The 23512-nt window shown below is 43.4% G+C and overlaps 1 protein-coding gene across 1 annotated transcript in view; it reads left to right on the top strand.

Annotated features, from left to right (window-relative positions):
* Nucleotides 1–23512, top strand: part of pcloa (piccolo presynaptic cytomatrix protein a) — a 52703-nt gene that overhangs the window by 9197 nt on the left and 19994 nt on the right. Inside the window, exons 6-9 of the mRNA XM_070928863.1 lie at nt 10018–10215; nt 13153–17245; nt 17581–19124; nt 20241–22311. Coding sequence (XP_070784964.1) covers nt 10018–10215; nt 13153–17245; nt 17581–19124; nt 20241–22311 — 7906 coding nt within the window. The remainder of the gene's footprint in view (nt 1–10017; nt 10216–13152; nt 17246–17580; nt 19125–20240; nt 22312–23512) is intronic.

The raw sequence follows: 23512 nt of genomic DNA, 5'->3' as shown, positions 1-23512 counted from the left end.
AAGCACGAATCAAAGAATCCAAGCTAAGAGAGGAAGCTACAAGCTACATCCAACATGGAAAACCAACTAAATCTCACCAAGCCCCCATGGAATATTGAGAGTCACATTTTGAAGCTTAATAACAATATAAGGTTAATTTAATAGCCTGCAGTTTAAGATCCAACCATAGATACAGTGATGTAGTGAAGGGTGAATGCACCTGTCCCCAGTATGTAAGTATATCATAAACATTATAACCATACCAGACGTGCAGTTTTCAGTGACAAGGTATTTTACTCATCCGCAGGTTGTGCTTTGCTTTGATATATCAGATTGTCTCCCTGGCCTTAATTATTAAACACTGTAAGGCTGGATGAGGGAGAATCCTTGCAACTGAAATGCTTAATTCCAAAAGCTGAATTTACAATGTAGTGACTTGGAAAACACATGACCCTGGAAATTAGTGATGCTTAAAAAAATCTATAAATAAAGGTCATAAAATGGTTTGTGATTTTTCCATTAAATGCTGTAAAGGAATAGTCCGAAATTTAGAGAAATAGGTCATCCTGGTCCGCTGTCAAACCAACATTCAGGTTAGAAGCCTGACATCACTTTCATCTCAAGGATTTGGTTTAGCTCAAAGAGTGGAAACTGAGGAAAATGCTAACCAGTGTCCATTCAAAGTGAAAACATAAAGTGCGTCAAAAGCAATGTTATTTAAAGAAGTAATTGTGCATTTTGGGAAACATGCCTCTTCACTTACATGAGAGGATTGATACCACTTTCATGTCTGTACGGTAAATATGAAGCTAAAGTTAGCAGCCGGTTAGCTTAGCATAAACGCTGGAAAAATGGGGAAACAGCTAGTCAGGCTCTGTCCAAAGGTAACACATCTGCCTATCAATACCACTGAAGCTCACTACTTAACATGTTATATCTAGTTTGTTTTGCCTGTACAAAGAAGTGCAAAAACAACATATTATGTCTTTGTTGGCAAGCCCATGTCCTGCGCTTCCTCACGTCTGTGAGGCCTCATTTGCTAACACACACTCACTACGTGGTATTTCCTGTGTCCTCCTCCCTCATTGTTATCCTGTGGTCGTGCCCACAGAATAACAATGCCCACCCGCAGTCTGAACCCTCCCGAGGCTGCACTGGCAGATAATGGCTCCATGGTCATACATGCAATACACACATGCACATGTAGCGTGCACTAACAGCCTTTGGTATCATCTGACTGTCATACACACATACGGCAAGGCCCAGTAAAATCTTACCCTGCTGTAGTTTGATATCTTCTGCACATAATCAGCTCTTTCATATACAACCCAGTTGTGATATGTCTGTTTTTTTTTACAGTACTTTGATCCCTGTTTGTGTGTAAAGTTAGACTGGATCTGGACTACAGCCCAGTGGCCTCACAGCTTTGCCATCACTTGCCCTGGAGGCTGAAGTGTACAAAAATAGTCACAGCCACAAAATAGCCACAAAGGGGGAGAACACAAGCTACTGCAGGGCAGCTCTCTCTCTCTCTCTCTCTCTCTCTCTCTCCCTCTCTCTCCCTCTCTCTCTCTCTCTCTCTGTCTCTCTCTCTTTTGTGTTCCCCTTTAATATTTCCTTCTTTAAAAGGGTCTTTCTGCTGCACTAGGCAACCCACTGAGTCCCCCCCCACGGCCACCTTGGAAGGCTTGAAATGGATGGTATTTTTAGACGTTAAGGTGTTTGTGTGCAATGCTTCATCTGTCTGTTGGAGAAGTATTTAAGTTAGTGGCAGTGGAATATACTGTACATATTATTTTCATGTTTTGCCTGAGTGGTTGCACACAGGCTAAATGATTACTGTCTTGTTTGCCGTATTTACCAGGTCCTAGCTATGACAAGTGGTTTATCATTGTTTTAGAAATTGCTGTGATGAAACGAAACGTCCTCTGGCACTGCGAACGGCCTCTTCTCTTCCTTTTTATAGAGCTCCCCCTCCAGCTCCACTCAAGAATGATTTCCAATTATCCCCTTTCTAATTTACTGGTGCTTGCATGCTTAGCAAGGGCCGCATTTTAGCCACTGAGCCTTTAGTGCCAAGAAGGGGGGAAAAAAGCCAAGACATTGTGTGTGCCAGCACTGAGCCCTGGTGAGACAGAGAGGCAAGGACAGGCAGGCAAAGACACAAAGACACTTGAAAACACACACTTTCTGGCACCAGCCTCATCTAGTTAGCACAGGCTGTTGTATTTACATCTTGACTCTCTCTCTCTCCCCTTGAAGACACGCTTTACTACACTGACTCTGACTTCCTGCCTAAAAATTGATATTCAATAGGTGAGGCCAACAGCAGAGCCTGGATTAGGAAATGGCTTCCCCTCCAAAAATCATTTCTGTGCATAACAAAACCTGAGAGGAAAGTGGATTAGTATTTTTTCCACATGTTTAAAGTAGTGCCTTTCATCCTGAAGAATATAGAAAGTGGTAAAGAGAGTGCAGCTGGAAGGCACTTGTTGGATTGACAGATTGTGAGACATGTAGACAAGATGCTTGCCATAAACCGCTCCATTTACAACAAATAGTATGGTGTGAAATCAGCAAATACACACATTTATAAGCCAAGCTGAAAAACATACACTTAGAAATGAGTAAAGGGGAGAGGAGAGTCGAGAGAGAAGACTGTGACAGAAAGAGGAGTCCAACAGGGGAGTCAGGAGGAGGGGAGGGGGGTGTCACAAAGGATATGGGTGCCAGCCAATGCTGCCCTAAGCAGTGCAGACCATGACAACCTGACTATTGTGGTTTGTTTTAGCCCTCGTGACTCACGCCTCTGAGTCACATTAGCAGCACCTATAGGCAGAGTTTACTGTCAGGCAGAAACATCTGATGAAGCAAGAAATGTAACATCGTACAAGATTTTGTGAGTGTATAGGAAGCGGCTCAACATAGCAGTGGCTCTATGTAGCATGTGGTTCTGTGTTGGTTTGATTAGAGTCTGTGAGGCTTGAATCTCTGTGATCAGCTATGTTATCAGTCGACATGTTTTTTGTTGCCACTAGCGTTTAGTGAGTATTTTCTATAAATTAAACTCATGTTCTTCATCATATTGAGTGCCTGTGTTTGTGCACATATTCAGTATTTTCCATATGACAAAATATTAAAATCACATATGTACTCAAATTATATAGGCTGCTTTGTACTGTATATGAACAATTAATATTTTTCCAGGTTTTATATACATACTCAACTACTATATTATTTGTATATGGTTGTTGTCTGGGCCATATACTGCACTGTATTGTTCGTAGATGTCATATATGTAGTATATGCACAAATCATACATTGTATTCCATGTAAGTGCGCAGTGTCATCCACAAAACATATATGAAATACTACATTTTCATATAGAAAACACAGCCACAGTGATTAGCATTCTGTGCTAATTACAGTTAAATGGAAACACAGCCCCTTTTCTCACGATGTGTTCTCTCCACCTCTGAACGCCATATCTCCTTAAAACAACAGCAAGCTAGCAAATGTGTTTGTTAACCAGAGCCCACAGCTCATTAGGCCTAACCTTTACACTGAATGGAGAAGTGGGAGGGAATCTTCCCTTCTCCCTCCCTGTCTTTGTCTCTCTCTCCTCCCCCCTCTCCTGGTACAATTCCCCTGTCCACCTGCACTGATGAGCTTAGAAACAGAAAAGCTTAGTAATGATAAAAAACACATTTCTCAGCAGATGATGAGGCTACACACACCTACAGCTGATGCAAGCTTACATGTATGAAGTAGCTGGCCATTATACACTCTCACACAGACACAAAGAAAAGGATTTATGTAGTTGAAGCCACTTGAGACTGATCCATACAGGTAATCCACAGGCTGTAAAACCAAGACAGTGAGCTAACAGAGGCTAGCTGCACAGAGCTGCAGAATTGGCTAATAATCCTGTTGTGTCGCAACCACTTTCACATTACATGTAGTCACAAGTAGGATAGCAGTGATTTGAGATTTTTTTACCCAGACTGGAAAGCATACGTTTATTTTGCTGTATGGCTCTTTTGATGAAAGTGCCCATTGTGTGACATATGATATGTAAGATGACTAAGGGACTAGAAGCCTGAGCCAACTTTGTTTTTTTTAAAACCATAGATACTTCATAGCCATTGACAGAAGTGTCTTAAGTGTCTTCGACAAAACTCACCTTCTGTTTCAGATGGGAAGCTGACACATGAAGACAGATATGAAGTGGGCTGTAGATGAACACAGATGTGGACAGAAAATATCCTGAAAGAAATGTCTCTCTCCCCTTAATCCCTGGGCTAGGAGGACATATACCCACTGTCTCACACCTCTTCCTTTGTGTCAGATCCACTTTAAAGACATAGACTTATACACACTTTTTCTCTCTCTCTTCCGGCACTTTTTCACTCACCTAACAGGGGTGTATCAATCTGCAACCGAGCGACATAATCTCACAAGAGAGAACAGGAACATCGTGTTTGTCTTTGAGTCGGTTGAAAGATTTGTGTATAGAATTGGATAATTAACTTTTATTCAACCTTCATTTACCCCGAGAATGTTTTCTGTGGTTTCCTGCAGCTCTCTGCTTCACTCATATTCAGTTACACACATTCCCATCTAGGATCTGACCAGTATAACTACAGTCCTCTAGTGCTGGTTACTGAGCAGCTGAGGGTTAAATGTACTTTTCTCAGAGGCTTTTTGACAACAGCATTCGATTTATTCAACTTCCCTGCTCGTATTTTGCTGCTTATTTTGGGATTGAAGCCAACAATCTCCTGGTCCAAAGCCCAGTTCTCCAACCTTAAGGCTATCGCCACTCACGTAACATTTAGGTTCATGATTCAAACGGGAATTACATCAACACATGAACATGGATCACTTGAAAAGGGTACATGCAGCACATTGAACCCGAGATGGCAACATCTATAACAGTGGGACATTTATTAGGACAAAGATCTTTTTTGGCTTGCAAAGGAGCTGATGCTGTGATGTTCTGCTTGCAGTCTAGTGCATTATAATTAAGTTGGCCACTCAGCAGCGCTCATCAATGAGAAAAGGGCAGCGACTTCCAGACTTTAGTTTTACCACTGAAAGGTGACTTGGGGAGTGCTGCAGGCTTATCACTAATGTAATACAAATTATACTGTATTTTCCCTGACTTGCATTCAACAACAAAATATACAATGAGCCATAGACGCACTTTCAAACCTCCATACATGCTGTAGGTGTTGCGTCCTGACAAAATATTCTCTTTTATCTTGGTTGAAATAACTGTGTGCAGTATTTATTTGCCTGTACAATAGTAGATTTTATTACCTTGGGACAGAGCCAGGCTAGCAGTTTCCCCCTGTTTTCAGTCTTGCTGCTAAGCTAAGCTAACCAGCATGGCTGTAGCCTTATAAGTTGTGATCCAAACTCTCGACAAGGAAGCAAATACACATATTTCTGACAATGTTGAACTATGTCTTTAGTTGGCAGGAGCTGGTGTTAAATAACACTGAGCAATAAAAGCTAGACGAACAGAAGTTAACCTGGAAGCAGGGCAGGATGATGGCACTACACAGTATGTCCAAGTGACGTCAACTAAATTCTCAGTCTGTAGTGTAACATTTTAAGGTCATTCTTGGCAGTCATCATGAACTGCAGCTTTTCCTGACTTCCTGGCAATTGATTAGCAGATTTACGGGGTGATGATGTTAAGCTGGTTGGCAGGAGCTGGTGTTGAGTCACCTCCAATGACCATTAAGCTCCTTCACTTCTACTGCTTCACTCTTTCCCTCACTACATCCTGCTCGTTGTCTTCTACTGCCTTTTGTGTCATCCTGTTTGCTTATTCTCCCTGCTTCTCTTTTGTTCTTCCTTTTGCTTCTCCCTCCTCCCCTCATCCTCGTGTTTTCTCTTGCCTCTCACACAACATCATCACCATTTCTTTTCTCACATGTCCTCACATTTTCTCTACCTGTCTGCTTCTCCATCCTCTCATCTGTCTTTATCCATCTGCGCCATCCTCCTTCCGATCCTCTTGTTTTCCCACTCTCAGTGCCAGGCTCTATCTAAATTTAAACGGGTAAAACCCTCGTAGGATCTCTATGTCTTAATCAAAGAGCTGCACCGACCTTCACATCTCTGCAACTCCCAATTGGAAACAATAACCGTACGGCTACATGGCTACGGCTACAGCCCATCTCGTCTCAATATCTGGTTGCCGTCTGCGGTCGTCTTCTTTCTGTGTCCTTGGAGGAAGTTTTAGGAGGATGGAAAGTTGGAGATGAAAGAGAGATGATAACGTTCACACTCAATCTGTCCTTATTCATTCATGTATGAGCTTGTATTTGTTTGAGAAATGTTATGTGGGAAGAGAGAGCAAGTTGTCATTTCCTTCCGAGGTGGTTCATGCCTTTCATCTGAGGGTATATATGTCATCAACACTGTCACAAACTCATCTCTGTGGGTGTTGGTGTGTGTGTCAACCTTTTGGTATTCATGCACATGTGATGCTAGACAACGTCCTTGTAAGATGGTGATGTGAGCGAGTGACTCCCCTGCTTTTATGAATCATCCATGCTGCGGTTTGCAGAACTCATCACAGCAGACAGCAGAAACGCACACAGGCACATCGCATTTCTTTGAAAGCTTCCAGTAGAAAAGATTGTTATATAAAGATACACCTGTCTCGCTAGTGTTAATTACAAGGCATGGCTGCAAGAGCAGAGCGTACCATCCCTGCTAATTTATACTCTGTGTATTCACTCTATAAATTACATTTATATGGGTGTGGTAGTACTGGTGATATGATAAAAGAACACAAGAATTATTTCCAGAAAATTCTACTTACAGCTGTAACTAACGGTTATTGTCATTATCAATTAATCTGTTCATTCATTTCAGCCATGCTAGCAGCGTGGCTTTATGGACAGCCATGTCGTTCTGCCAGTTCATCGATCCACCCCTTTTGTCCAGATATTATTGATTATTTATACTATTTGATGAATTGCCATGAGATTTAGGATAGAAATTCATGGTCCCCAGAAGATGAAGCCTAATGACTAGTGTCACCATAAGGTTGACATATTTGCATTTTATCAAAATATCTTAACAACTATCGGATGAATTTTTGGGGTAATTCATTCCTCTTTTTTATGGACACTGATCGCAAGCATCAGGAACACCTGTTTTGTGTCACATCGCTGTCAGATCCAAGAAGAGCGTCCTCATTTTTTTTTTTTTAGCGGATGGATTGTCATGAAATTTGCTCCATGGTGCCTGGATGATGAATCCTTTTGGCTTTGAGTAAAATGTCTGTACAACTATTAGACAGATTGCCTTGAAATCTGGTACAGATATTCATGTTCCCTGAGGATGAATAATAATAATAACTTCGGTCATCCTCTAACTTTTCATGTAGTGCCATCATCAAGTAAAAATTTCAGTTGGTCCAATACATTGGTTGACGACCAAATATCTGCAGACCTCATGACATTCCCGTCAGCCTCAGCTGTCCTTTGTACTATTAGTGCTAATTAGCAAATGTTGGCATGCTAACACGCTAAACTAAACCTGAAAGACATCTGAAATCTATTGGTTTCAGGGTGTTGAAGTCAAAGCTGCCAAAGCCACCTTGTGTAGCTTTAAATGAACCAGGAGAACATTTAATGACTTCATGGCCTCTGAGGGTGATGGAAATACACTGGAGATGGCCACTTAGCAGTGGTGAGTTGGATTAACATGTCTGCTTTAACAAGGAGGTTAATCCAAATGACTTTAAAGGGATGATTTAGTTCTGCACAATAAGAAACACACTAGCCAAGTGTTTTTGCGGGGACAGTAAAAGCTTTAAGTGAGCCTGTTGTGATGTGTTGATAACATCGGTGATGACTGGCACTGAAGTGGCTGAGGCTAACCGACTGTCTGACTGAGTGTGTTTTCAGCCTTTCGTATCGGTGGCCATCTCTCCGGCTCTCAGTGCCTGCCCTCTCTGGTCTAACTGATGGAGCCGATCACTAGTCCTCCCAGCAGGGACGGATGGGGGGGGGGGGGGGGGTCATGTTGATAGCGCGCGCTTGTTCACGCACATACATATATACACACAAATTCACTCGCATCTGTACTGTGTCCATCATCATGTCTGAGGATTAACTGGATTTCTGTCGAGTTGGGAATGTAACTCATTAATGTCAGCAAACTTTAGTGATGGAAGGACTACTGGCATCTCTGTATGTTGTTTTTTTTTTCCATGGCCTTCGTCCATGTGTCTGTTTCCTTCTCTCCTTCCAGATATTAAAATCATCTCTTTCGTTACTACTTCTTTCATCTTGTAAGTTGCAATTTCACATATGCTATAAAATATTTGCCCTGTCAAAACATTTTTGTAGTCTTTTTATGTTTGGGTACATGCCACTGAGATGCGTATGCACGTGTGTCATTCTCTCTAGTGTAAGCTTCCTACTGTTTAGGCATGGAGTGAAACACGGCGGCTCATGCCTTATTTACCCTGACTTTGCTGCTGCGTCTTCTTCTTCCATCCTCCTCCTTTCTCCCTCTTTCTGTCTGTCTCTCTGTGCTTGGAGAGAGGTGGCTTGTCTGCTGCATGGCTTAATATGCAGGCTGCGGTCTTCTCTGAAGCCTGAATTTAGCATAAACCCTCCTGTTAAGCCAGGCGAAGACATTCACAAGAGGGGGGTCACAGAGGAATGTTGAAACACTTGCTGCAATGTGAAATGAGGTATTTACGTCAGAGTGGAGGATGGTTGAAAACATGCTGAGTATTAGCTCTTCTGAGAGTCACTCTATATGTGTGCAAGTGGTGTGTGAGGCAGATGAGTGTTTGTGTGTGTGTGTGTGTGTGTGTGTGTGTGTGTGTGTATGTGGTTCCCATCATGCATCTGGTCTGGTGTCCCCACATTGGATAGGTGGGCGTATATGTTTCCACTGTTTATAGCTACAGTATTTTTCCCAACATGTTGATTGTTTGTCATCACTTTTTTCCACTTAAAGCAAAGCAGGGCTGGAAATTAAACTCCAATAATAGCTGCAGCTCTTGAATAAATAGCCCCCACCAGGAACTTCAGCCTAAATATGTTCCTGTGTTTAAGTGGGTACCTGGAAACGTACAACAATAATAAAATAGCAACGACAGGACAGATTTAGCAGAGCTCTGAGATGACTGATTAGAACAGCTGTGCCAGCAATGTGTTTGTGTCTGGTTTCACTGCAAGCTGCAACACTGTTAAGGTTTGGGTATGGACTACATCCCAGGTGATTTAAAGGAGGCAATTATGGTCAAATGATTGCACCTAAGAATAAGTATGTACTGGGCTTCAGCATTTGAATAGAGGTGTAGTGTAGAACTAAATAAGATGTTCAGGGAGCGTAGTCTTGAGGAAAACAGTTGTAGTTCACAGACTTGCACAATAGTTAACAAGAGTACTTGTTTATTCAGATTTGAATGTTTGTACGCGGTTGAATTTACAGGGTAGCGTTAAAAACAACATATCCTACACATATGTGCACATTCTACTCTCATGTTTAAAGCATGCATGCACATATGCACACCAAGTTATACAATCATACAAACTCAAATGCACATTCCAACACAGCCTTGCTGTTAGGTCTACTACAGTTCATGAAATGTCTGCACAGGCCACCCAACCCTTTCTGACATGCCTTGGTAAGCCCCTGTCCCATTACCATGCATTATACATGGGCCTATCTCTTAAGTCCCATAAATGTAAAAGCTTCCCTTGAAATAGAAGAAGTTACACTGGTGCCTTGTCACAGTGACGTCTCAACTACGTAGAAACATGTTGTTTCACATAACTGTGTTAGAATTAAGAGAATACATTTCCAATTATAATTATTTGTGGGGATTTTCCAGCAGAGTTGACAAGTCTTTTCTTGCATTTCACAATACTGTATAACAGATCGATGCCAGTGACTTATTTTCTAATTTAGTGGTATGAATCATTTGGCAGAAAAGAGTTTAAAATAATTCATATTTATTGCTAACAATTTGTTCTCATCTTTTTCTTACAGAAAGAATGGCTTTGCCTCAACTGTCAGACCCTAAGAGCCATGTCGGGCCAGCTGGGAGACATGCCACCTCCAGCCATGGCTTCCCCAAAAAAGCAATTATCTGCTCCTGCCTCCCCCTCCACCCCTGCTCCTGCTGCTGTAGATAGCAAACCTGTAGTAGAAGCAGCAGATCCAACCCCACCACCTCCTGAGACCAAGGTAGTACCTGTAACCATTCCCACACCAGATAGTGCATTAATTTCACCTGATCATGATGCACCTCTTTCTGTTAGTGCTCCTTCTCCTGATTGCACCCCTCAGGAAACACAAAAACAACTACTAGTAGCTGAACCAGTGTTTGAGCCAGTAATTCATCCTGAACAAGAGGCTCCAATCTCAGAGAGTGTAGTTGAGAGTGTCCCTGCAATCCTAACAGTTGAGCAACAGCAGAACAGCTCTGAGAAATTATCAGAGGACCATCCTCACCCTGAGACAGAGTCATCTGATGCTGATCAGAAAACACAAAGTGCACCTGTCAGTGAAATCCCAGCAGTTGAGCAACAACAGAGTAGCTCTGAGAAAGCAGCAGAGGACCATCCTCACTCTGAAACAGAGCCATCTAATGTTGAGCAGCAAGCACAGAGTGCACCTGTCAGTGAAATCCCAGCAGTTCAACAACAACAGAGTAGCTCTGAAAATGCGACAGAGGACCTTTCTCTCCCTGTGGAAAGTGAGACACAAAATCTATTGACTAATACAGGTTTAGACAAGACAACAGTCCCTGCTGAGGTAGAAACAGAGCCAAATCCCAAGATTATTCAGAGTGAGGCTGCAGCTCCCCTAACAGATAATGAGAAAGTGGAGCCCACTCCTGAAAAGCTTCCAGAATTGACAGAAAATTCAGCTGTGCCAAAGCCAGCCTTGATCCCAGAAGCAGTGTCACAGGAAGTTCCCGTTCAGCTTGACCCAAAGCCAGATTCTACAGCTTCAAATGTAGAAAAGGAGAAAATACCAGAGGTAGAACTGGGTAAGCCAGGTGAGAAACCCCAGATAGATGAACCCCAAGCTACTGCAGCAGGTCAAACAAATACAGTAGACACAGCTTTTAATGTGGAGCAAACACACGTCACTACGAAACCTGAGGCCCACAGTTTAGCACCTGATGTCAAGAATGAAGTTACTGCAGAAATAAAGGTAGAACCAGAACCAATAATAGAGAAGCCAGTATTCACAGAAGGTGCTCCTCCTCCTTCAGTTGAGGTTGTAGAAAATGTTTCTCCTGTGGCCCCTGCTGACAATGTTGAGGTCCCTAAACCTGATGAGACCCCGCAAGAATTAAAACCAGCAAAATGTGTAGAATCTGAAAGTTCCTCAGTTGAGAGCAAACATGCTGTCTCAGCTTCAAAGGAGCAAAGTCAAGCTAATAAAGTGGAAAACAAACCCGTAGGTCAAGTGGAGGAGCCTACTCCACTTGACCCAGCAGATAAGTCACCTCCTGTTGCTCCAGTTGAAGGGGAAACCAAAGCTCCGGAGAAAACAAAAGAGAATACTGTTGAGAATAAAGTCATTATTGAAGGGGAAATAGCTAAGCAGAAAATACCTGATGTGGAAACATCAGTTGAGATGAAAACAATAGAGGACACTGCTGAAGAAAAAAATGTTGATGAGAAAGCTGTTGCAAAAGAAACTGTTGAGAGGGTTATTGAGAAACCAGGCATTGAGAATAAATCATCTTATTGCAAAGCCTTTGAAGAGGAGCAAGTTCAGAAAAATGCAGCTGCAGAGATGGCTATTGAGGTAAAAGCTGACGAAGGGAAAGCTTTTGAAGAGGCAACTGAAAAGAAAATAGTTGAGAATGCAAATGACCAGAAACCTCAGCAGGAACAGGTTAACAAAGCAGAATCAAGACCAGCACCCCCCTCTACTGAAACAGGGAATGTTTGTCAAGCAATAGAGAAGAAAGAATCAGAAACAGCAAAAGAGCCAGCTCCAACTGTCGCTGAAGAAATCCCAAAAGAAGAGATACAGATACATAAAGAGATAGAACCAGGGAGTGTGAGGTGTGAGGAAAGCCTTGTTGAGAAAGTATCATTGCCAGAGAAGTCAGAGGAGAAAGAAAAGCCTGTGGTTGAAGCAGAGAGTGTAGCGCAGAAAGAAGAAAAGCAGACACCAACAGATACAATGTTAAAAGCAGATGATAAATCTGAGAAAGCACTTGTTACGTCTGTTTCCCCAACTCCTGATTCTAAAGAGCAAGAAAAGGTCAATGTCAAGGAGTCACTGCAAAGTCTAGAGATGGTGTTATCCTCAGGTGTCATTCGTGAGGCACAAGTCAGAGATAAATCCTGTGAGGAGAAACTCATTCAGGAAGAGACCGAAGCTGGTTCAGAAAAGACTAACAGTATTACTGAAAATCAACATGAAATAGAGAGAGAGATGTTAGCTCTGAGAGGCAGTGATGAGAAACTGCTCGAGAAAGTTGCAGAGCTCAAAGTGTCAATCAAAGAGAAAAAAGAGTCACAACCTGTTGCTGGCAACATCCAGGAACCTATTTCAGTTTCAGAGACAAGCACGGTCTGTGACAAAGATGGCAGTGCACAGTTTGATGTAGGAAAGAACACAATATCAAAGAAGGATGAAGTATCAGAGACAGCTTTTGAAAATGGAGGTGTGTCTGTATCAGCAGCTTCAATCCCTGTAGCAGAACCTGAAATCCCAGTCTCTGTAGTTAGTCAGCAGAACAAAGACCCAAAGGAAGAGAAAAAGGAGGAGAAAAAGGAGGCTAAAGTTCAGCCTCTGGGAAAGCCCAGTGATGAAGATGCAGTCGCTGAGGTGACCGTAGTATTTAGCACAAGTAGTGGTAAATTATGTGATTATCTTTGTACATCATTTTCTTTATTTCTGCTATACTTAAAAATGTATTTAGGTTAGGTCAGTTATATGGAAATGGATGAACTAAAGATTAAAATAAACTAAAAGATTTTTGTTGTTACATGATCATTACTTTTTTATTATATGTATTGGAAAGAGTACAGTGTTACTAATTGACTTAGTACCAGAGAGCATATTTATATGTGCCTACACATGGTGCACATGTAACAAGCTAAAAACCTTTAGATATTTCAATATTAATTGTGTCTTATTTCGTTCCAACAGGTGAAAGTAGTGGAAACTTTGAAAGAGCCTGGAGAGAAAGACATGGCTGCCAGGGAGGGCAGCCCCACCAGCCCAACAGACCTAGCAAAGTTGGAAAGCACAGTCCTTCCTATTCTTGAGGCCCAGGCAAGCACACAACCAAAGGATGAGGAGAAACTAACGGACACTCTAAAGACCAGACGTAAATTAGAGGTGCTTCCTCTCTCACCTGACTCACCTAGTTCAGAAGATGACAGAGAACTTTCTGAGAAGAATACCAAAGGTACCACAAAGAAAAAGCTCCTTGTGCCCATGGATGTCAGAGCAGATTCCCTGGATGACAGCAGTGAAAGCTTTGGAAAAGAAAGCCCAATGTCAGGGGATGATGAGGAATTTATTCGAAAACAGATCATGGAAATGAGTGAGAATGAGGATGCTTCCCCATCTGATGATGAAAATCTAATCCGACGAAAGATCAGAGAGGATGAGAAGAAACAAATGGAACAGAAGAAAACAGAGGCTGTAGAGAGGAGCACATCAGGAAAAGCGAGACGACTTACCAAGAAAAGCACTATAAGTCCAGATGATGAAGAAGACAAGCAACTCCGTAGCTCATTGGATAAACCTGATATCGACAAAGAGGATGGACCAGAAGAAGAGGAGTGTCAGACTGGTACTGCAGTTCGCAAATTCCGAACTATGGAGCTGAATGCAACCAGCAGCCCAATGCGTATACCTACTGATGATGGAGAGCCCGAAATGGAAAGCCTTACGGACTCTCCAGATGATCGATCTAGAGGTGAGGGGTCATCCAGTCTACATGCATCGAGCTTCACTCCTGGGACATCACCAACATCCCTCTCATCACTGGATGAAGACAGTGACAGCAGTAGTCCCAGCCATATCCGTTCTGGTGAGGGTAAACAACATAGGAAAGCCAAACACAGACAACCTGGCCAAACGTTGCCAACTATTGAAGACTCTTCTGAGGAAGAAGAGTTACGGGAAGAAGAGGAGCTGCTCAGAGAGCAAGAAAAACAAAGGGGCTCAGGGAAAAAATCCAAGAAAGACAAAGAAGAGATTCGAGCCCAGAGGAGGCGAGAGCGTCCAAAGACACCACCAAGCAACCTGTCCCCCATTGAAGATGCCTCACCAACCGAGGAACTGAGGCAAGAGGCTGAAATGGAAGAGATCAGACGATCATCCTGCTCTGATTTCTCCCCCAGTATTGAATCAGATCCTGAAGGGTTTGAAATCCATGCTGCAAAGATCGCAGCAGTTCAGAAAACGTATCAACTGCCTATATCAGTATCTCTTCACTCCCCAACAGATGATCAAAATACTGATATACAACAGAAAAAAACTCTCAAATCTGCTGATGAGGCTTATGACGAAATAATGCTGAGGGCTACATCTCCAACAGTTGACAAAGGTGAGATTCAACTGGGAAAAGAGTCCCTTTATGGAGGCATGCTCATTGAAGACTATGCCTATGCATCTCTTATTGACAATTCAACAGCTGATCTTGGGGAGCCACAGAAGATTGTTGTTCCTGCTCAGCCCAAAAAGCTGAGATCACCAGATGAAGTTTATGAAGACATGATAAAGAAGAGGAAAGAATTCATGCAGCTGGAGCAGGAATATCAAAATATGCAGCCACCAAATGAAAGCACTAACCCAGAAATTGTGTTGCAACCTGCTGACAACAGCTTCTCCACAAGCAGTATAATAACATTAGGCAAAGACGGGAAGCCATTGTTGGATGCTGAAACTGCCTATGAAGAGCTAATGAAAAGAGTGCTGACTCCTGGAACAAGTCCAACGCAGCAGGGGCCAGAAGTGGAAGCCACTGCATCTAGAAGGGCACTCCACCCCATCCCAGACTTAAAGGTAACACAGTGCTCTTCAGGAGAGTTGTCTTCTGATGACGAGAGTATGATTAAAAAGGAAGAAGAGCTAATAACTGCAGTATCAGACACGACATCGGCTACCGAAACTGACCCTGTGACAGTGTTTTCTCCTCCATCATCCACATCAGATCAGCAACCTCACCCCACAATCGCAGCATCCCAGGCTGATGTTGTGGACTTATCTAGTGCATTGCCAAGAACATCAGCCCATGTGATTGCCAGTGTATCACCCTTGCCCACAGTCCCCCAGTACACACCCAGTATTCCCAGCGTAGTGTCAACTGCCCCACCTGTCCCCCCCAAGCCAAGCGTCCTGCGTAGGGCTAATTCTCAGGAAAAAGCAGAAGTACCTGTTGCACCACCACTGCCTCCTCCCACCCCACCAAAACCTACTGTTTTTCCCAGGAAGGCTCCAGTTCCACTTCCACCTCAGGCTCCAGCAACTCCAATCAGGCCAGAGACAGTGGCTATGACTGCAGCCCAAGGACCATCGACAAGACAAGCAGTTACACCAATGTATAAACCTCATGTTCCACCTCCTGTTCCCCCAAAGCCATCCATTCCTGCTGGGATTGGGGATAGCCACAGACCAGGACATGGTGTCAAACCACCAATTGCACCAAAGCCTGGCTCGCAGCCTTCTTCACCCGCCCATGCCCCACATCCACCAAGACCCACTGTGCTTAGCACGGATCCTACTGACATAGCCCTGAATCTGAGCCCTTCTTCTGAGAGCAAGCCGTTTCAACCCTCACCAAAATCTCCTTCTTCTCCAAGATATGCACGCAATCTTCGTGACACGTATGTGGTCATCACACTGCCATCTCAGCCCAGCTCTCCAGTAGACAGTGTCTTAACACAAGCTCCCTCTAGCCCTGGCGGAGCATCTCCTTCATGCCAAGCTCAGCCCCAAAGTTATCACCAATCACAGCCTCAACCTCAATCATATCCACAGCAGCATCCACAACCAACCCCTCCTCAAACAACCAGGGTGCCTCTGGCATACACACGGGTCACAGAATCCATTGAAAGTCAAGAGATTTGTGGCCCAGAAAAACATGTGTCTAGTTCTTGTCACATAATTGAGGCTATATCTGCCTCAGCACAGCCACCTGTGGTTATGCCTAACCTCATCTCTCAAGTGGTCACTACAGAAGTCCAAAGGACCACGGTCTCTGTTGTGCATGAAAGGACACCACCACCAGTGCCAGCTCCAAGGGCAAATGGTGTCCCAATCTCGTTGGAGAAACCTAAGCCCCAACTGCCATCACAGAATGGACAGGGTTTCCAACCTTCTGAGGTGGTAGATCTTAGGACGATGAAGATGGACCCAGAATCAGACATGAATGGTGTGGATCTGTCTGCTGGCCCAGACTCAAGACGTCAGTCCTTTGCAACTGATGTCAGTCGTCAGAACAGTGCAGTGCAGTCACCTGTGGTCAACCTCAGTGCTGAATCATCCACTGTTTCTATAGTAACTGATAGCATCACTATTGTGACCTGTGCTGCCACAATCCAGCAACATGACAATGTAGACACCTCTCAAGCATCTTCAGTGCCCCTTCAGCTAACAAAAAACAAAGCATTTGAGCCTGTTTCTCAAATTATATATCGGCCAATTGATTCTCAGCCCTCCACTCATGCTGGTACAGAGATCCCTATTAACCTCTCACTTGGATCAAGCACAGGTGGAGGAACTTTCCAGACCACCCCTGTCACTATTGCACCTACTTCTATTGGAAGTTGTGTTGCCAATGGCTTAACTACGGGTACAACCACAGTGGCAGGGGCTGTTGACCTTAGTACAACGAAACCATTCAACACTGTGGTATCAGTGGATGCTGCGTCTGCAGAAGTGGCCACGGCTGTAATCACAGATGATGATGGTAAACCAGTAGATCTGACTGCAGGAAAAAGAGCTGTATGCTGTGATGTTGTGTACAATCTACCATTTGCAAGAAGCTGCACTACTCAGCAACCTACCACACCCCTGCCAGAAGACCGTTTTGGATATCGTGATGACCATTACCAGTATGACCGATCACCTTATGGCATGAGAGGCTTTGGTGGAATTAAACCATCGATGTCAGATACTAACCTAGCAGAAGCTGGCCTGTTCTTTTACAAAAGTAAGAACAGCTATAATTTCAGTGGCACCACAGAAGGTGCAGTAGATCTTACCTCTGCGAAGATTTCTGATGCAGGTCAGTGCAGTGACATTGCAGACCTGTCACTTAAATGTCACTTTGAACTGCCTCCACTCATTCATGGCTAACATGACATTTTTTGGTTTTGTTTTCCTTTTCTTTTTGTTTTGCATGGACAATTCATTTTTTTGTTTTTTGTTCTTTCATCGTAATATTTTTGCATGTGCCTGCATGCTGTTTCTGTACGTCTTGTTTATGCTTGTTGCACTGCTCGACATTGGAGGTTTTTTCCCTTTTCCACCTTTTTCATAATTTGGATATAGCATGACTTGCTTCAACATTAAATAAGTCTGCATTATTTGGACTCAACTGATATTTTTGACTTTTGACAGGTGAAGCTGTTGACTACTCCAAGAAAGGGACTTATGCAGGAATGACAATTCCACCCTATTCCCAAGCCAGAGTCACAAGTGCTGTTGGTACACTCTTTGGTACAAGCAGTGTCTTGAGGTCATCAAATGGGGTGGTCTATTCCTCTGTTGCAGCACCAATACCATCTACGTATGCAATTACTACCCAGCCTGGGTCCATATTTAGTACAACATACAACACCCTGTCAGGTATGCATACCAGCGACACCATGCCTTCCCTGTCCAACCTCCAGAACTTGCCACTTACACGGTCCCACAGTTTCCTGTCCACCATCTCCACTACTGAAACAGAAGAGCAAGGAGATGCCCCACTCAATCTGGAGATCTCTAGAGGAGGTACTACTACTGCCCATGCTGTCACCACAGCAACAACCTCTTTATCCCTTGACACATACACTGATGCATCCCTGGAGGCCATAGCTGCTTCACTTGAGGCTCTGTCTTCACCCATGGTTCCTGGGGATGGTCAGTATCAGGCAGAGCGTGAGAGGCTAGAGATGGAGAAACTCAAGCAACAGCGCCTGGCTGAGGAATTAGAGTGGGAGCGCCAGGAGATTCAGCGGTTCCGTGAGCAAGAACAGTTCCTGGTACAGAAGGAATTGGAGGAGCTGCAGGCCATGAAGCAGCATATCTTGTCCCAACAAGAAGAGGAGAGACAGGCTCACCTTATGATGCAGAAAGAAACCTATGCCCAGCAACAGCAGCAGCTAGAGCAGATTCAGAGACTCCAAGAGCAATTGCGCCTGCAACTGGAAGAGCAAAAGCTTCGTCAGATGTACCCAGGTGGGGACATACCAGGGCATGGCGTGCAGGAGGCAATCGTCTTAGGACCTGATGGCACAGTGCTGGCCCGAAAGATCACGGATAGTGGGTGCCAGACAGATGAAGAGGATGAGACAGTCAGCAAAGCTTACACAGCAGGGAGAAAAAAGAGAAGTGCTAAAAAGAGTGTTGACAGTTGTGTACAGACTGATGATGAGGATCAAGAGGAATGGGAAGCTCAGACCAGAAGCCGACAAAGCCGGCCACGCACTGCCAGGGGTGATAGGGGTGGGCAGTCAGAGATGTCTCTTCAAGCCCACACTGAGATTTCTATTCAAACAGATACAGAGGGGAATATTAGAATGGACACCAGGATGGAGCTGTCTGATTCTGAAATGACCTCACCAAAGAAACGACCTACCCCCTTAGAAATAGGCCAGTCTCCTAACCTCAAAGTTGATTCCTCTACGCTTCAAGCACCTCCTAAATCTCCCAAAGTGCTTTATTCCCCCATATCCCCCTGTATATCTCCTAGCAAATCTCTTGAGTTCGTGTCGTATGAGAAATCACTGGGTGATACAAGCCCACAAAAGCTAAGAGGAAGTGAGGATCCATCAAAAGCCTCTCCAGCAAGTCCCAGGGGACCAAAAGCCATGCAGAGATCCATGTCTGACCCTAAGCCCATGAGTCCAACAGGAGAAGAAAGGGCAACATCTGGCACCCAGTATGGTGATAGCTATACTGTGAGTACTATAAGTATCACTTTAATTGATATAAATATAGCAACAAGAATTTAAGCTCTGGCTAACAAAAACACAAAAATGAGTTTATTTTAACTGTATAAAGATGAGGATGTTATTTGTGTTCTTTTGGTCAATAATGTGCTAAACTAAAAGTCAAGTGTCTTGCAACAAAACCATCATTTGTCATGTCATACTCATCAACACAAGTGACATGATAGCTCAGTGGTTATTATTCCTCCCCCACAGCAAGAGTTTGCATGTTCTCTTTATTTTTCCGTGAGGTCGATGGGTGGAATGCAGATAAGAATTTAAAAAAGAAGAATTTAATAGATTGAATAGAAGACCTGCTTTGTGTAGTAGGAGAGTTATCTTAACCCAAGGGATGTGCCGAACCTGCATTCTGACTATAGAGACATTAGTAAGGTTACCTAATGCAGACACGAATGTTCCTACCACGGTGTTCTGAAAGCTTAAATTCTGCTGTAAAGTGAAATAAAAGAAACAACTGAATGGGTTACTCATACCCATTTAGACATCCTACGTTGCTCCTGGCCCTCATGGGATATGGAAGTCAGCTTTCTGCCCGGGCAATTCACTCTTGAGAATCTCATACATACATAAAAGGATGGGAAATAAGCTGAGCTTGCAAGAAAATATTGAGCTGTCAGATATCCATAGAGGCTCAATGTGAATAAATTACTTCTTTTGAAAATACACTTAAGAGTGTACAATTTAGTGAGCAGTTGGTAACATTTATGGGCAGGAATACATATCTTTCTGGGACGCACAAAAGGTGATCAATAAACTGTGTTTTCCAATAATCTTTCATACACTCAATTTCCCCAATGTACGTCCTAATTTATAGTCATGACTTTATAGTAACAATATAGGGAGACAAGAATGGATGATTTTTTTTTTCCTTTTTTAATTTGATAACATAATTGAAATCATGCAAAATGTAGCAATTATGTCAAGTTAATTTTATCTGAGTAATATGGTTCAGAAAAAGTCATTTTTATAATTCTGAGGACTACATAACCACCTGACTCATTTTGGGGGATTAAGAAAACTGAATTCCTACAGTCCTAATCAAATTTTTGTTCATTTTTCATACAGGGGAAAGGCTCAGGTGGCACACCAACAGGCACTCAAAAGAAGGTGAAGAGGACTCTCCCTAATCCACCATCAGAGGATGAGTCTACAACCAGTGGCCAAACAGCATACACCACTGGTTCTGCCCGCCGAAGGATGTGCCGCAATTCCAACATGGCACGTGCCAAGATCCTACAAGACATTGATCGTGAGCTTGATCTGGTGGAGCGTGAGTCTTCCAAGCTCCGCAAAAGACAAGCAGAATTAGATGAGGAGGAGAAAGAGATTGATGCCAAGCTTAGGTACTTGGAGATGGGCATTAATCGTAGAAAAGATGTGCTACTGAAGGAGAGAGAGAAGAGGGAAAGGGCCTACTTACAGAGTGTTGCAGAGGACAGAGACTACATGTCAGACAGTGAGGTTAGTAACATCCGAGAGACTAGAGGTGGGCGTGGAGGTGGTGAAGATGAGGAGATTGAAGATCATGGTCTTGAACGTCCCAGGACAGCTCCCCAGTCAGAATTGGAAGACTTTGTCCCACCTCAAACCAAGCATGAGTATGGAAAATACTCCCAGTACCAATACCCTCAAAGCCAATACCAGCAGTCTCTCTACCAGACTCCCCAGTCTTACCAATCTCATTCTATCTACTCTTCTGTCCCCTCGCTCACTAGCTCCCAGCAGCAGAGTTACCACCAGATGCTCCTGTTGCAACAGAAAGCTGCCAGACAAGCAGCCCTCCTCTCAGAGCTGGATGCAACTAAATATGAAATAATTAGCCGCCAGCCTGATCCCACATCATCAGCTTATCTTGGAGTCAAGTATGACAAATATGGCAACCACCTTGACCTCAGAGCCTTGGAGGTGGGAAGTATAGCACGTAGCCCCATGTCAGCTGTCTCTGAGTCCTATTATACAGATGTAGATCACCATACACCTCGGAGTTACATGTTGTTGGAAGATGCTGCAGAACTGGCTAAGGGCTCCACAGGTCTGTCTTCATCTTATAGTCTGGCGGAGAGGGAGCTGGCTAAGGCAGAAAAGCTGCTGCGCAGGAGTGCTGCAGATCTGGGATCTACTGACTATTTGGGATCCACCTCTAGACTCCATACATTTGGAAAGACCCCTGATGAAGAGGATACAATGGAGGAACCCTACGAACTGAAACTCTTGAAGCAGCAGCTCAAGCAAGAGTTTAGGAGAAGTACGGGTGGGACAGAAAACTTAGAACAACTGACAGGTCTCTCCCAACACTACTATACCCCAAGCTCTGGCATCTCTAGTTACTCCCAAAGACACTATCCCAAGTCAGATAAGTACAGCATCAGTCGTCTTACTCTAGAGAAGCAGGCAGCTAAACAACTCCCAGCATCCATGTTGTACCAAAAACATAAGGCTCCATTGTTAGATCCTAAGATCTCCTCCAAGTATCCCTCTATTACAGACAACAGAGGTTTGGAGACAGACTATACCAGCTATCTTGGGTCTACCAGTGTGTCCCCAAGATCCAGCCGGCTCTCGCAGGATGAGATTACCTTCGGCCTTCGTAAGAATATTGCAGAGCAGCAAAAATACCTGGGGTCCACCTTGGGTGCCAACTTGGCTGGGTCACTAAATTTGGGCCAGAGCTTAGGTTTGGACTCTGCCTATCCTAGTGGTAGTCGCTCAAGACCCTCATCTAGGCCCACGTCTTGCTATGGTCTGGACTTGTCTATCAAAAGAGACCCTTCCAGCTCTTCACTGAGACTTAAAGGGGATGGTGAAGCATCTGGAGATGTACCAAGCTATCAAACCCCCTCTGGTCGCACCAAACCCACCAGCCTTCCCATTGTCCAAAGTGGGCGTGGCCGAATACCCATAGTGGCCCAGAACTCGGAGGAAGAGAGTCCATTGAGCCCTGTTGGGCAGCCTATGGGCATGGCCCGTGCATCAGCAGGACCTCTGCCACCCATCTCAGCTGATTCAAGGGACCAGTTTGGTTCCTGCCTGTCCTTGCAGGACTCCCAGCAGCAGCAACATATCAGGGAAGAGCCAACCAGGGGTAGGGGTTATGTGCTGCTGGATGACCTTCAGGGCACCATGTCAGATAGTGAAGGTAAAAAACAGACATGTCACATTGTCACTCTTTTCCTACTTGTTGTTTCATCCTTGAGAGTGTCTGGTTATGGTTTGTCTTGCTTGCATTTAGTATTTTTGTGTATAATATTTAGCTGTTGTGTATTTATTGAAAGTCTGCATGTGTCTGTTGGCATTTTTCACGTTTTCATGTTTAACCTCAACTTTGGTGAATGTATCTTCTTTTTGTTTTTTGTTGTCAGTTCTTTTGGCAAATCAGTTGATATCCGGAGTGCATGCATACCTTTGTACATTTTGCTCGATGTCTTATAGGGTGTGCTTGAATGTATCTTTATGCATGCACTGTGTTTCTGTCTGCATTCCAGATATTGTGTAACATTTCCCATATTAGTTCACTGCATGACACCTTACAGTCTAACTCTCCGTTATAGCTACATTGTGTAGGAGGTTTCCCTCCTCAAATAGCAATTGCTCACTTGTGGCAGTCTGCATTTTATTTAGAGCATGCTGTCATGCGTAGCTGTTTCAACTCTCAACAAAAAGATTTTCATAGTCTTTCAAATCCTGTTTGTGAATCTGACAAGGCTTGAGCCACAATAGCAGAATAATCCTTCAAAATTTAGGTCAGATTTAGAAAACTTTTTCCCTCACAAATTATACACTGAAAAAGTGCCTCCCCCACTTGCAAAATTTACATAATTGGTACAGAATTCAGTCAGTTGAACCAGTTCTTTTGCAGTTACTCCTCCAAATGACAGTATATTGAAATAACAGTCAATAGTATAAGGTTAGTATGTATAGTAGTGTATATAAATTTATATTATATTTTTGGATTTGGATACAATAGTTGATGTGTAGTGTGGATAAGGGTGTATATATATGATAATCATATTTAAGTGCATAAATATATTTGTGGGTTGATTGTTCAAATATAGGAAACAACAAAATGTTACAGAATTATGACATCCCTAGAAAAAAAATAGGATGCTGTCGTCACAGTAGAGGAACCTTGATTGTATTTTTTGAAATGCATGATATTATTAACACTTAAATGTGTGTAATAAATATATAACTTTAACTTGCATGTCTTGTCATGAATACTTGCTTGTATGTATTGTGATACATCAGTGACTATGTTGCATGGACTACATTTATGTCTATTAACCTTTCTATACAGTTTCTTTATATTGCATTTGCAATGCTGCCTCACTTTAATCAAA

This window comes from Enoplosus armatus, chromosome 22 (genome assembly GCF_043641665.1).
Source record: "Enoplosus armatus isolate fEnoArm2 chromosome 22, fEnoArm2.hap1, whole genome shotgun sequence".
Lineage (NCBI taxonomy): Eukaryota > Metazoa > Chordata > Actinopteri > Centrarchiformes > Enoplosidae > Enoplosus > Enoplosus armatus.
The sequence above is the reverse complement of the archived record's forward strand: the minus strand, read 5'-3'. Positions and strand labels throughout refer to the sequence as shown.